This window comes from Fulmarus glacialis, unplaced genomic scaffold, assembly GCF_000690835.1.
Source record: "Fulmarus glacialis isolate BGI_N327 unplaced genomic scaffold, ASM69083v1 scaffold28823, whole genome shotgun sequence".
NCBI lineage: Eukaryota > Metazoa > Chordata > Aves > Procellariiformes > Procellariidae > Fulmarus > Fulmarus glacialis.
In genome coordinates this window covers 1-13918 of record NW_009204056.1, presented here as the reverse complement: position 1 = coordinate 13918, position 13918 = coordinate 1, and the positions used below count along the sequence as shown (strand labels likewise).

The following is a 13918-nucleotide window of genomic DNA, read 5'->3' as shown; positions in this document are numbered from 1 at the left end:
GGAGGCCCGCGAAGCTTTTGCTGGAGGAGGGAGGCGGTTGTTGAGTAGGGAGGCTGTGGCGAGCATCACTCTCTCCCCTAGGCGCTGGATAAGATCCGTTATGAGAGCCTGACAGATCCTTCCAAGCTAGACAGCGGTAAGGACCTCAAGATCGACATAGTCCCCAACCCCCGGGACCGCACGCTCACCCTGGTGGACACTGGTATTGGGATGACAAAAGCGGACCTCATCAACAACCTGGGTACTATTGCCAAATCTGGCACCAAAGCCTTCATGGAAGCCCTGCAGGTGGGTTGTCTTTGGCTGCATGGGTTCCCTAGGGCCTGGGCCACAGGCTTTCGCTGGGGTATAACCCTAGCCCTGCTGCCTTTTTTGCTGTGGGAGCTATTGGCCTACCCAAGTGTGTTTCCTCGCTTCTCCAACAGCAGGGAGGAGCTGAGAGTAGGGCTGGCTGCCTGTTGGTGCTTGCCTCTTTTCCTCTGCATGCTGACCCAGTTCTTTGCAGCTGTGACTCAGTCGCAGACATCTCCCCTCTCCTCACTGGTCCATTAGGCTTTCTCTGCTTTCACAGGCTGGCGCAGACATCTCCATGATCGGGCAGTTTGGTGTGGGTTTCTATTCTGCCTATCTAGTGGCAGAGAAGGTTGTTGTCATTACCAAGCACAATGATGACGAGCAGTATGCTTGGGAGTCGTCAGCTGGGGGCTCCTTCACTGTCCGGACTGACCATGGTATGTGTTGTACAAAACCAAGAGTATTTCTCTGCTAGAAGCACCCCTTTTCCTGGTGTTCCCCAGAGGCAGGTTGCGTTGTCAGTCATGCTTGTTAATGTGAGGTGTCAACTAATAGTTAGGCTTGAGGAGCTGGTCTCACTTGCTCTCTGCCCTTTAATACTATGCCTTGAAACACTAATGTTTCTCTCCCCGCACTCTAGGTGAACCCATTGGACGGGGCACCAAAGTGATCCTGTATTTGAAGGAGGACCAGACAGAGTATTTGGAGGAGCGGCGTGTCAAAGAGGTGGTGAAGAAGCACTCCCAGTTCATTGGCTACCCTATCACACTCTATGTACGTAAGGGAAGGACTGTGGGGACCTACTGGAAAGCTGGAGGCAGGAGTGGGTGGTGTTTGGGAGCAGGAGCCCAGAAAAGGGCAGAGTTCCCTTCCATAGCTCCTGGCTGCTGGGTATTGAGCAGTGGTGGTCCCAGCTTCTGTGGCCAGAGGTGATTTGAGGCTGGGAGCTTATTGGAGGTGGAGTGCTTTTGGCCTTTGATCTGTGCAGCTGGAGGTCAACTAAACTAGCCATGGAGGGAGGAGGGTTTCCTGCCCCTTGTCAGACACAGCTGTTGGTGGCATGAGCTGTGGAGGGACTTTGAGGGCTGGTTTCAGGAGAAGCCCTAGTTCCAGGTGTTGCATTTGTTGAGCCTTGTGTTACATCAGGAGGATGCTCATTTCTTTCATCTGGAGCAAAAGGATTCCTGCTAACGGTTGCGTGGGGCTGAACCTGAGCTTGTGGCCCTGACTCTTCCTTGTCCCTTTCTCCACAGCTGGAGAAGGAACGTGAGAAAGAGATCAGTGATGATGAGGTAGAGGAGGAGAAAGATGAGAAGGAAGAGGAAGAGCCAGCATCCAAAGATGAGGAGAAACCCAAGATCGAGGATGTGGGCTCTGACGAGGAGGAGGAGGAGGGAGACAAAGGCAAGAAGAAAAAGACCAAGAAAATAAAGGAGAAGTATATTGACCAGGAGGAGCTGAACAAGACCAAACCTGTTTGGACCCGCAACCCCGATGACATCACCCAGGAGGAGTATGGCGAGTTCTACAAAAGCCTCACCAATGACTGGGAGGACCACCTGGCTGTCAAGGTGGGTGCTGGGCTACCCTGGGAGAGACAGAGGGCCCCTTTCCAGCCCATACCCAGAGCCACCACATGGTTGTGCCTCAGTACAGGGCTGAGGGCTCCCAGGCCACTCGGTGGTGCCTCAGCCTGCACTGCGCCTCCCGTGCGGGTGGTGGGGTTGGCAGTGCCAGCCTAGAAACAGGACAGGAGGGTGTTGGGCCTCAGAGAAGTGTGACTCCTCTGTCCAGGCCTGCTGCATGCCAGAGAGCCCTGGCACATAGGGGGCAGTGGGGCTGAGGAGGGGGAAATGCAGGCTGCTTGGATGCTAGAGACCCTGCTGTGCCCCCCTGCCTGACCCAGTGCTGAGGAACAACAGTTCAGCCACCCCCCGCAGTGGGTCTTGGAGGAGGGGGTAGCACCATGGCAACTGTTTTTCCTTCCTGGCTCCGCAGCACTTTTCCGTGGAAGGGCAGCTGGAATTCAGGGCCCTGCTGTTCATCCCACGCCGTGCCCCTTTTGACCTCTTTGAGAACAAGAAGAAGAAGAATAACATTAAGCTATATGTGAGGCGGGTCTTCATCATGGACAGCTGTGATGAGCTCATCCCTGAGTACCTAAGTAAGAGCCCCTTGCCTCAGCCTCCCAGCATGGAACTTGGACCCCCACAGCCTATGGTACTGCTCCCAGTACAAAGCAGCTGGCTGAGGCACTAGCTGGTGTGGGTGCACAGCAGTCAGTGTCTTAGCACTTCTCCTCCTGTAATGAAGCTCAGAGCTCTTAACCTGACTCCTGTTTTCATTTCCCCAACTCAGACTTCATCCGGGGCGTTGTGGACTCGGAGGACCTGCCTCTGAACATCTCTCGTGAGATGCTCCAGCAGAGCAAGATCCTCAAGGTGATCCGCAAAAACATTGTGAAGAAATGCTTGGAGCTCTTCTCCGAGCTGGCAGAGGACAAAGAGAACTACAAGAAATTTTACGAGGCCTTTTCCAAGAATCTGAAGGTGAGGTGGGCACCCTGCACCTGGAGGAGGGAGGGGCCCCTGACATGTCTGCCTGAGGAGGAGGCTTGTCCCTGTGCCATGTCTTCTCAGTGTGGGTGTTAGGGTAGAGGGGGTCTCGCAAGTGCCCCAGAGAGCCTTTGTGGGCAGGTGGGCCCTCTGGTTGCCCTAGGCCCAGGGCTCAGAGGGTTAGGGGGTGGGCGGAGATGGCTGTGTCTCGGGGTGGCCAAGTGCATGCAAGTCCCATCCTGGAGACTTCATGCATCTCTTCTGCCCCCAGCTGGGCATCCATGAGGACTCAACCAACCGAAAACGCCTTTCTGAGCTGCTGCGTTACCACACGTCCCAGTCAGGTGATGAGGTGACTTCACTTTCAGAGTATGTGTCCCGTATGAAGGAGACCCAGAAGAGTATCTACTACATCACAGGTGAGCCAGAGCTCCTCCGTGCCCTAGTGAAGTGGAGGCAGGCTACCTGCCTACCAGCCCTAACTTAAAGCAAATTTTTCCAGGTAGGTCCTGCTGCCTTCAGCAAGCTCTCCCTGCTGAATCACAGCCCATCCCTGGGGGCTGGGGAAAGATCTCCAGGCCTAGAGCCCCGGCTGCAGCCAGTTTTATGCTAGGAGCTCTGAGTGACTGGTGCTGTTTGTCCTGTTGTAACCAGCTCGTACATCTTGGTGACATCTCATTTCTACACCTAGGGGAGAGTAAGGAGCAGGTTGCCAACTCAGCCTTTGTGGAGCGTGTGCGGAAGCGTGGCTTTGAGGTGGTATACATGACGGAGCCCATTGATGAGTACTGCGTGCAGCAGCTGAAGGAGTTTGATGGCAAGACCCTGGTATCAGTCACCAAGGAGGGGCTGGAGCTGCCTGAGGATGAGGAGGAGAAGAAGAAGATGGAGGAGAGCAAGGCCAAGTTCGAGACCCTCTGCAAACTCATGAAGGAGATCCTGGACAAGAAGGTGGAGAAGGTGAGATGGGCAGGGAGCTCAGCCCCAGGCTGTGTCCTGGACTGGAGGTAGGAGGGCTGGGCCCTTCGTGATGCAGGCAAGGGCCCCAGCTCAATGCATGCCTCTCATCTCCCTCATCTCCTGCAGAGGAGCCGCTAAAGGAGACTGGAGGTCCCAGCATGCACTGCACCATCTTGCTCTAAGCAGCCAGGCTGCAGGTGAGGGGCACTGACCCAAATACGTGCATTGATGGGAGAGGGTAAGTGTGGGAAACATGCAGTGGGTGCTGAAGGTGCTGGCTGAGCTGTCCAAACTGGTCTGTGCAGCAGTCCTGGAGCTGCTTGGAGGATGTCTGCTTGCTTTGGGTTGTCCCCAGGTGAACCTGGGGCAAAGACCTGGGGTATCATGTGTGCTGTGGCTGGGGCCAGTCCAGGGCGTATGGGGACCTTGCTCAGCTAACCCTTGCCTACATTGGCAGGTAACTATCTCAAACCGGTTGGTCTCATCTCCCTGCTGCATCGTCACCAGCACCTACGGTTGGACAGCCAACATGGAGCGCATCATGAAGGCTCAGGCACTGCGGGACAACTCTACTATGGGCTATATGATGGCCAAGAAGCACCTGGAGATCAACCCTGACCACCCAATTGTGGAAACCCTCCGCCAGAAGGCTGATGCTGACAAGAATGACAAAGCTGTCAAAGACCTGGTGGTGCTACTCTTTGAAACTGCTCTGCTGTCCTCTGGTTTCTCCCTGGAAGATCCCCAGACCCACTCCAACCGCATCTACAGGATGATCAAACTGGGGCTTGGTAGGTGTCCATGCAGCTTCTCGGTCCTGAAGCAGGTTAGCTGGACAGGCTAGCAGTCCTGGGGCATGGGGGAGGCCAGCAAGGGAGCCATGCTGGTGTGATGTGCAGAACTGGCTGTGGGAGGTAGTTAAGGGCAAGTGGAAACATGGAACAAGGTACTTTAGGAGGGCTCAGGGCTCTGAGTGGGCTGTCCTGTCCTTCACGAGGCCAGGAGCCACCACCAGGCTGCTCAGATGACAAACTGATCCTTTTCAGTTCTTCACAGTGAATGTTAAAAGTCTGCCATGGGAGATGTGGTGTATCTGGTGAAACAGCTTGTGCTTGCACCCAACTTACTTCTCCAAACTGGCTTTTTTAGGCAAAAATGTAAATGAAGAGGTGCTGTGGCTTGGCATAACTACTGGATGCTAATAGCCCTGTCCCTGAGGCTGTGGGCAGGAGTCACCCTTTGCTCTGGAGGAGGCCATTCCTCTGGGATCCCTTGGTGTCACTTGGAGGCCTCACCTCTATCTTTCCTCCCCTCTCCCAGGCATTGATGAAGACGAGGTGACTGCAGAGGAGCCCAATGCAGCTGTCCCTGATGAAATCCCCCCTCTGGAGGGAGATGAAGATGCATCCCGCATGGAAGAGGTAGACTAAAGTAGGAGGAAGCCTCCTCCTCACCTGCCAGGCCTCTGCCCCACCTCATGTCTGCTCCCACCAGCAGGAGGGGGTCTGCTCCCACCAGCTGCTACTGACTCCTTGGTGGTGTCTCTTTTTTTGGATTTGGTTGGTTGGGGTGTTTTTTGGCAGGGGGCAGGAAGGCATGATTCCCTGTTCGTCAGTAGTGAGTGATTAAGGCAGCCCCAAGCCTGTCTGTTCTGTGTCTTTCTGCTTGTATAGGAACAGCTGATGGGGAGTGGAGGTGAGGAGGCATGAGGCTTCCCCTCTCTCCCCTCCATGGGGTCTCCCATGTTCCCAGTAGGCATCAATTGTTCCATCGGGGTGGGAGAGCCCTTCCTCTGAGCTGCTGCCTCCCCGAACCTGCAGGGTAGGATATTGTATTTCGGTTGGCTTGGTTATTTTTTGTTTGATTATTTTTCTGTTGTTTTGTTCTACTGGAATTAAAGTATCAAAGAATGTGGTCTACACGGTGTTTCATGCCTGCCATACGGAGCAAAGGGTCTCAGTCTGTGCCTGAGGGTATCAGGCCCCTCGTCTCTTCCCGTGCCCTGACTGCTTTAGCTGATCTCTACCCCTTCCCTGCCCAGCCACCATGAAGCGGGTCGGAGAAACACAAGACCTGCTGTGCAGGTGGGCTCACCTCCAGCAGGCAGTAGTTGTCCACCCAGAGCACTGCATGCCCCACAGCCTGGGAACAAACCTTTCCAATCTGCACGCCTCAGCTGGGCAAGCTGCGCCAGGACCTGAGCCTGCACTGCTGCTGGCTGGGCTGATCTGAGCGTCCCTGGGGGCGGGAGCCGTGGCAGGGGCCATCTGCCTGTGTCCTGGCAGTCCAGAGCGGGGGGTGGAGTGACAGCTCAGGACTGTACTCGAGCTGCCTCTCTTCAGATCTTCAGCCAAACTGCTCTTGCTGTGTGCTCTAGACTCCACCTTTCCTCCTACCTCCAGCCTGAACTTTCTGGGCTTCTGCAGCCCTGCCGGGGTTGGCAGTATCTGGCCACCTTCTGGCTTTTGCCTGTGTCCCAGATGACAGAGAAGCCTGGGGCATCACCTCTGATTCATCTGCCCCTTGCACTGAGCTCACACCCTGTGAGCGGGGTTTGTCAGTCACTCTTGGCCACAATGGCCCCTGGGGTTTGGCAGGGGAAAGTGACACCAACATCAAGTTCTCTTGCTGGCTGCTTGCCAGCAACCACAGGCACAAAATGGAGTGGGCTTTAGCCCATACCCATCTTCAACAGGGAAGGAGGAGGCAGAGCCTGCTGAGTCCCCTGTTGCACACCAAGGCACTGCAGGGTACTGTGGCAGCTGTTTGGGTGCAGGCTGCTAGGGCAGTGCTGGGGCTGAGCTAGCAAATGTCTTCAGGGTGGTTTTCTTTCCTTGAGACAGGATAAAAAAATTGTTTAAAAGTAAGATTTCTCTCTGGATAGAAAGGTTTTGCCAAATAACAAATCAGTAAAGTCAATTCTTCTTTTTAACTTAGAATATTTTGGTGGTGGTTTTTTCCCACTAATTTTTTCTTTAAATCCACAGTTAAATTAGAAAAGGGATCCCATTCCCAACATGGCAGACAACCTATTTTTTTTGACCAGAGAAAAAAAAATCCATTCCATTTTTAGTCTGTCAGCAGATGGTGGGGGCAGTCATTTGGGGGAATTTGTAGGGGAAAGATGAAGGGCTGTGAGGCTGCACAGGCACTTTCAAGAGCTCAGAGCTAGGAAAGCAGCATAGGTAACACTCTGCTGGAGAGCCAAGTGCTCTGAAGCCTGGGCTGTGCTCAGCACCAGCTCTGTTACCCTGCAGGCTCAGCTAACTCAGTGCTGTGAAAAGCAGGTCCTGTCCCTCGTCCCCTCCTCTGTCTCTCCCATAGCCTCTCCTGAGTCTCCCCTTTCTCTAGCTCTGTTAGTCCAAGGTCCTGTCTCTGAGCCCAGACCTCACCATGACCAGATCGCCTAGGCCTACAGACAAGGTTTTAAGGTTTTTCACCAGGCCTCCCATATGTACTGGTGGGATGTACCATCCACAGCCTGAGCCTCCCCTGGCTCTGGTGTGGATGCACCCCATCAAGGATGGGCTCCTCCTGGGCCGTGTTACAGCAGTGGTGGCCCTGGCTGGCAGGTGCTTTGCAGGTCTCTGCACCATGTCTATCTAGCTACGCAGGCTGCAGCTACCCCCATGGGGGCTGCCCAAGCTGCACTGTGCAGGGAACCCAGGAGCCAAACCAGGATCATGCTAACAGCTCCTCCACCTGCCCACCAGCATAAGCAGAGGTCCAAACCTGGCTATGCTCCCCAGCTGAGTGTGGAAAGATCTTGTTCTCACCTGCTGTCAGGGTCCAACCCTGGCTGATACTTGCCTGGGTGAAGGCAGAGGCATCTGTGTTTAGAAAGGAAAGACAGACAGCTTTGCTGTCCCACAGAGACTAGGGACAGAGGAAGGGTTGGGAACTCTCTCCCCTCCTTCCAGGTACATGGGAAAAAAAAATAAAAATGAACATTTACCCCCAGGGCACTATATGCAGCATATTTTTAATTTAATAAAATAAAAAGAGAAAAAAGTTGCCTTTCAAAAGTACCAAAACCTGCTGGCTTGTCAGTCAGGTTGTGTTGAGGAGAAAAGGGTTTAGTAAAACCCAGGCTCCTGGGGAAAAGCAGCTTCCACTGCTCTGTCCCCTGCTGCCTGGGGAGCAGGTGCCCGCTTGCTCCATCCCCTGCTGCCTGGGGAGCAGGAACAAGGCACCACAAGGAGGGGGCTCTGGCCAGGCCCCAGGAAAGCTGGGGCCGATGCCTCCAGTTGGCAGGAAGAAGAGGGGCTATTTGTGCTTCTCTGAATGGCAACTACAAAGCCCGGAAACTGTGGCACTGAGACACCCTGAGGCGATGCTGGGGCTTCTGGGCAGCGCAGCCTTTGACCTGTAGCAGCAGTGGATGTAACCAAAAAGCAACCTAGGACAACTCAGCAAGCCTTGGGAACCGTACCGGCCAGCCTCAGTCTCTGCATAAAAATCAGCCTGGGCTGAGGGGAGCGAAGAAAAGTCTCGGAGCAGGGGCAAGGAACTCATAAAACCAAATGGGGACATACCGGCTCACTGCAGAGTGCCCTCCCAGAGCAGATCCCAGGCCTGGGGTAGGACAGGCTGGGAGTCCTTCCCTTAGCTGTGCCTGTCCTACCTGGAGCACCTCCTGGGAGGGAGGTTGAGAGCTCCCGCTCCTTGGGACAGGCTCAGCTTGGGACTTGCCTCACATGGAGGTGTTTCAAAAAGAAAGCTAGTGTTTTGCTTGCCCTTTCCTCTTGCTGAGCTCTGTAGTAGTGATAGAAATGGAGCAGCATCAGCCAGAGGCAAGATGGTGCCAGGGAAAAGAGCTCCCGTATTCATCAGTGACTTTGGAGTACCAGCAGCCCCGTGCTGGTTTTTCCCCCAGGGTGTGAGCCCCCAGGCCTGTGCCTTGGCTAGAAGTCTTTGACCCATTAAGGCAAATGGAAAGGTTTGGAGCTGTGGCAGCCCAGAGCATTCCCTGGGCTTGTTCCAGCCCCTTCCCCAGGAAAAGCAGGTGAAAAAGTGAGTCACTGGTCCAGCCTATCCATACCCCACCCTGCTCCTCAGCGGGTTCTGAGAAATGAAGCAAGTGCCCCGAGTGGAGGCAGGACAGCAGGCATGGCTTAAATGCCATGGCCCCAGCTCCTTAGACCTTTTGTACAGGGGTCTCGCCTGGCGGGAGCTTCTTACTGCGCTTCTTCATGCGGCTGCGGGCGTAGACGCGGAGGAAGAGGGCCATGAAGACAACGGCTACGCCCAGCCCACCCACAACAGTGACAGTGTGCCCGTAGATGAGGCAGGAGAGGAGGATGGCAAAGGCCTGGCGGAGTGTCATGATGATGGTGAAGACGGCTGCCCCGAACTGGTTGATAGTGTAGAAGATGAAGAGCTGGCCGCAGGCAGAGCACACTGAGAGCAGCACGGCGTGGGCCGTGAACTCCGAATGGCGGGCCATGAAGCGTAACGACTCCAGCAAGGCACCCTGCTCCAAGAGTGAGCCCACCGTGAAAAGGCAGGAGAAGACGTTGACGCCAAACATCATCTGCACAGGAGACATCTTGTAGGTGAAGAGGGCGTCCTGCCAGTTGGAGGTGAAGCTGTCGAAGATTATGTAGCCGGCCAGGAGGACTATGCCTGAGAAAGTGGTGACAGTGGACACGTGCCTGTTGGGAGCACTGGAGAGCAGGAACATGCTGACCCCCACAGAGATGAGGGCAGCAGTCAGGTACTCCCAGTACTCGTAACTCTTGCGTGACACCAGTTTGCCCATCATCATCACTGGGATGACTTTGGAGGCCTTGGCCAGCACTTGGGTGGGGAAGCTGATGTATTTGAGTGCCTCATACTGGCACCAGCTGCTGAGGATGTTGGAGAGGGAGGCAAAGGAGTATTTGTACATAGGAGCCCCATGGCGCGGTTGCTTGGTCAGGGCGCAGTACAGACCAGCCACCGTGAAGGCCAGGATGCGATTCATGAACACTAGGAACTGAGAGTCCTTGAAGTTCTCACCAGGGTCCGTTTCAGTGGCACCGTACGTTCTTGTCATCACACGCTCCTGGAGGACGCCCCACGTGAGGTAGGAGGCCTGTGAAGCAGGAGGAGCACAGGGAGAGTCAGGATCCGCAATAGCAGCTGCAAGCAACCACGGGAAGAACAGACCCCAAGAGATCCTTGCTTGCCCCAGCGTTGCCTCGTCCTCTGCACGGCAATGCTTACCTGAGACACTGGGAGATGGGGCCACCCCCCACTCTACCCGTCTGAGGGAACCCACTGTCCCATGTGGTTACAACCAGGAACATCCTGTCCCAAACAAAACCTGCTCAGTTTACAGCCTCTTCAAGGGGAAGGAAGCCCACAAAGCAAACATCCTGGCGTACAGCAAGCGGTTATGTTTTAAGCAGCCTGTTGAACCAGACGGACAGGATCAGGGAATGTTACCGAGGCACAGCTGCAGTTTTGGTGCCAGCTCCCTGCGGCAGGTCCTGGCAGTTCCCCCAGTGGCCTCTGCATTGGTTTTCACTTCCAACTCCCTAGGCCCAGTTCTTCCATCCAAATCAATTCTAGTTTCAAACCCAGCAGATGAAATTGTCCTCCAGGGATGATCACTATTTTGGCTGTCACTTCTACTACTTCTGCAGCCTTGGTGCCACAGTATCAAGCCCCTCACAGAAGTAATACAGACTTCCTCTCACCACACATCCCCTCCCCTCCCAAGAAACTGAGGCACAGAGGGATGGAAGGACATGTTGGCGACCCGCAGCAAGTCTGAATGGGTTGGGATAATAGGCCAGAGAGTGGGTGTCCTCTGCTGGTTGTGGGACGCGTGGGTTTTTCTATTACAGTACCCACACTTCTATTTTTAATCCTCGTAGACCCGAAAAGCTGCCCTTCCTAATGATGCTCAGGCTGTAATTAAGACTTGGGGAAACTAAGATTAAAAAAAATCTTTATCTGTAGCTGAATTCAGTATTTCTCTCCAGTATTCGCATCCAATCCATCAAGGCAGGACGCATCAGCCCCAGAAGGTGATTCAGAGAAGAGCCTGGAGAGATAAGAAGGCTCAAACTATCTGCTGCTCTGACATGAGGGCCAGAACAAGAGCAGCCCTAACAATCTGCTGAATCACAGAATTTTCCCTATCTATGGCTGCAGAAGACTGTGATCGGACAGACAAGAGGTCCCAACCAGCTAAAAGGACCACCACAGCCCTTAGAAGTGACATGGCAGCCCTGGTGGACTACCCTGGTTGAGAGGCTGTGTCCCAGCCTCCAAACCTGCCCCGATCAAGTACAGCACTGCATCCTTGGTCATCAAGGAACTGACGGCCACAAACCCGCTGCCCACCTCCTGCTCCCAGAGTGGGATGGCCACACACACATGCACAGGGTCCCTACCTGTAGACCAGCAGCACAGAAGAGCAGCTTGAAGACCTGTCGGGCTGTAGAAGATTCTGTGGGCTCTGCTCGAGGTGGCAGGGAGCCATCCTCCTGGTGTACAGACTTCACCTCGGAGCCGAACACGCATGATATGATGACAGGGAAGCAAATGCCTCGGCCTGAAGGGGGTAAGAGAACACAGACACAAGAATTAACCACAGCCTGGGCACCACAAGCCACACCAGCTTGAGAGGTGAAGCCTCCCTCCTTACTAGCCTCTGCATCTGCTGGCACAGGAGCCTCAGAGAAATTTGTTTCAGCGTAGCACCTAGACAGCTTTGGGATGCAGCTCTGCGAGCAGCTCACTCCTGGTCTGACAAAATAGGTCAGGGAAATGACCTGTCAGCGCTGAATGGGGTGTGGAGAGCTCACAGGGAGGCAGGATGTGGAAGGGAAGCTCCTGCCCTTACCTGTCTCCAGGTAATTCTTTCTCTTGAAGTACTGGATGAGGAGGAATCCTGGCACCACAATACTCGCGTAGCCAGCAGCATTAACAAAGAAACGGAAGAGCCAGAAGTCCCCCCACGAGTCCTGCGGGACAGGGGGGATCTCTTCACCAGTAGCCATGGTAGGGAGGGAAGCCAGCACGAGGGGAAGGCAAAATCTGCAGAGAGGAAGAGGCAGGCGGTAGGCAACTGGCACACGGCCATCTCCGTTCCGCATCCCTGCGCCACCCAGCCTGCTCCCCACCAGCAGGCAGTACCCAGATCCCACGACAGCGATGATGGCAGCACGTGGAGTAGGAAAAGCCCTCTGGAGTTCAAGAGCACATCCCAGATGTTTATGTGTGCTTCTGTTAAGGGTGTTTGCCCTGGCTTAGGAATACATGGACTTAGAAACTTGGATTTCCAGGATCGGAGAGAACATTTGAACACTGTTGTAACCATCTGGGTTTGACAATGCCCTTACTCCAAATGCAAGAAGCACCTCGCACCTCACCTTTTTAGGTTAAACTTTAGCTCCTGGGTAGAAAAACAAAAGGTCACTGAATGGAAAAAGCAACTCCTACCTGGCAGCTCATGTTTCAAGCCTGTGGCCAGCCTTCCTCTGAGAGCAAACAGTTCAGAGCTCCCCCTCCGGAGGGAGGAGGAGGAGAGCCGGGAGGGCTCAGGCCGCCAGCCTCCCCCACCTCCCCACGCAGCCCTGGAAGAGAGCGTGCCAAGGCATTCCCCACAGCTCAGAGGAAATTACCAGGGCTCACCCACAAGACACAGCCAGAGAGCAAGGCTGGGAAGGAACTTTCCTACCAGATGGCTAGTTGGGATTTTACCAGGACTATCTGATAAGGTATAGCTGATACTCTTTAGCTATAGCCCTAAGGTGGTGACCTAGCCAGCTTTAAAACAGCTTTAATACTCCCTGAAGGAGTTCTTCCCTCCACTGCCCCCTCCCTCATAGAGGCAAACCTGCGATATTCAGGGGCCATGCAAAGAACAAGAGCGCCAGGTACAAAACAGAATGAGCAAGCTGGCAAGGACTTCCTACACCCAAGGCCACCTGCATCCTCCCCTCACACAGCAAGCCGTGGATTCCTGCATCAGGGTGGGCGGTTTCCTTGGTCCATGCTCCATCCCTGCCTTGGTCTCTCCGGTAGAAAAAGCCTCCTGATTGCCTTGAGGGCCAGGTGAGGGTGCTGTGGGGCTGGCTACATAAACACGCACCAGAAGCAGCTCTGGGATCCTGTGACAGAAAGGGCCAGAGATGTTAATCCCCTCTCCCCCCAAAACAACTGAGTCATAGAATTTAGGCCCTTGTGAGGTGTACCTGGCCCCAACGTAATATAGCTGTGACCTCTAGTAGCCCTCACATGAAACTCAGAGACTTACAAACTTAGAGCTTTAAAGGCAAGAAAGTCCCCTGCCATTTCATGAACAACAAGCCCTCCCTGCCAACCTCTTGTCCCCTTGGGAAAGGCCTCGGGGGCTTTTCTTACCCTCAGTTGGTGTGGCCAGGACCCCGGAGTCCAACAACCTGACCTAAGCCGAGGCTGTGTTTCACCCTGAAATCTCCCTTCTGTGACTTAAAGGACCAAGAAATTCCCAGCCCAGGGAGAAGTGCAAACAGCTGGGGATGAGTGTCTGTGCCCGCTTCCTATTCCCCCTGCTCTCCCCCACAGAAAAGCCAGTTTGACACCTCCACCCCTGTCCCCTCTCCTGCTGCAGGGGCATCACTGCAGGCTGTAGGGGTGCTGTAGGATGCAAGAACAGGGCTCGGTGCAAGCACCTGGGACTGAAGTTGCCTACATGCAGCCCGTATTAAGTAACCCTGGTTGCTCACAGCAGCCATCTTGCCAGGGAGAGGGTGCAGAAATGCCATTCGCTTTTGCAGAAGTCAGATATAAACAGCAGAGTCGGCTGCTACACTCATGAGCCACGTCTCCCTTCAACTTGACAGAGACTGAAAGCCAGCCGGCTCCGTTCAGCGCGCCTGCGCCCGCTGTTACCCCCGCTGGCCCCCTCAGCGCCGCCGCGGGAGGAGAAGCAGCTCTGGTCTCCCACAGTGACCGTGAAGAGGAGGCTATGGAGGGACAATGGCTCTCTCTATGCCTGCGCTAGCAATTCCCAGGCCCCCGAGAGCTGACTCAGTGCAGCAGGCCCTGCCCTCCCCACTGAGGCTCAGAAGGAACAGGGATGCCAGTGTTACAGGTAGAAAGGGGGGGCCACGCAGGGCAAGCAGGTGGCA

The 13918-nt window shown here is 54.7% G+C and overlaps 2 protein-coding genes across 4 annotated transcripts in view; one reads left to right on the top strand and one right to left on the bottom strand.

Annotated features, from left to right (window-relative positions):
• The window catches only part of HSP90AB1 (heat shock protein 90kDa alpha (cytosolic), class B member 1), a 5621-nt gene extending 256 nt beyond the window's left edge, over positions 1–5365 (top strand). Inside the window, exons 2-11 of one of the 3 annotated variants that reach the window (XM_009574855.1) lie at positions 82–156; positions 584–731; positions 935–1068; positions 1548–1865; positions 2293–2458; positions 2653–2843; positions 3121–3268; positions 3541–3809; positions 4267–4600; positions 5130–5365. In XM_009574855.1, the coding sequence (XP_009573150.1) occupies positions 82–156; positions 584–731; positions 935–1068; positions 1548–1865; positions 2293–2458; positions 2653–2843; positions 3121–3268; positions 3541–3809; positions 4267–4600; positions 5130–5239 (1893 nt within the window). In that variant the 3' untranslated portion in view covers positions 5240–5365. Of the gene's footprint in view, positions 1–81; positions 289–571; positions 732–934; positions 1069–1547; positions 1866–2292; positions 2459–2652; positions 2844–3120; positions 3269–3540; positions 3810–4266; positions 4601–5129 lie in introns of all 3 variants that reach the window. The other 2 variants (XM_009574853.1, XM_009574852.1) reach the window with 2 other exon arrangements.
• Positions 5366–8653: 3288 nt separating this feature from the next.
• On the bottom strand, positions 8654–12198 carry SLC35B2 (solute carrier family 35 (adenosine 3'-phospho 5'-phosphosulfate transporter), member B2; the record flags this gene model as incomplete). Its single annotated transcript, XM_009574856.1, is given in 5 exon segments — positions 8654–9885; positions 11195–11355; positions 11647–11852; positions 11854–11871; positions 12176–12198. Coding segments are annotated over 5 exon segments (1347 nt in total), but the record flags the coding sequence as incomplete, so codon positions are not given.
• Positions 12199–13918: the final 1720 nt, after the last annotated feature.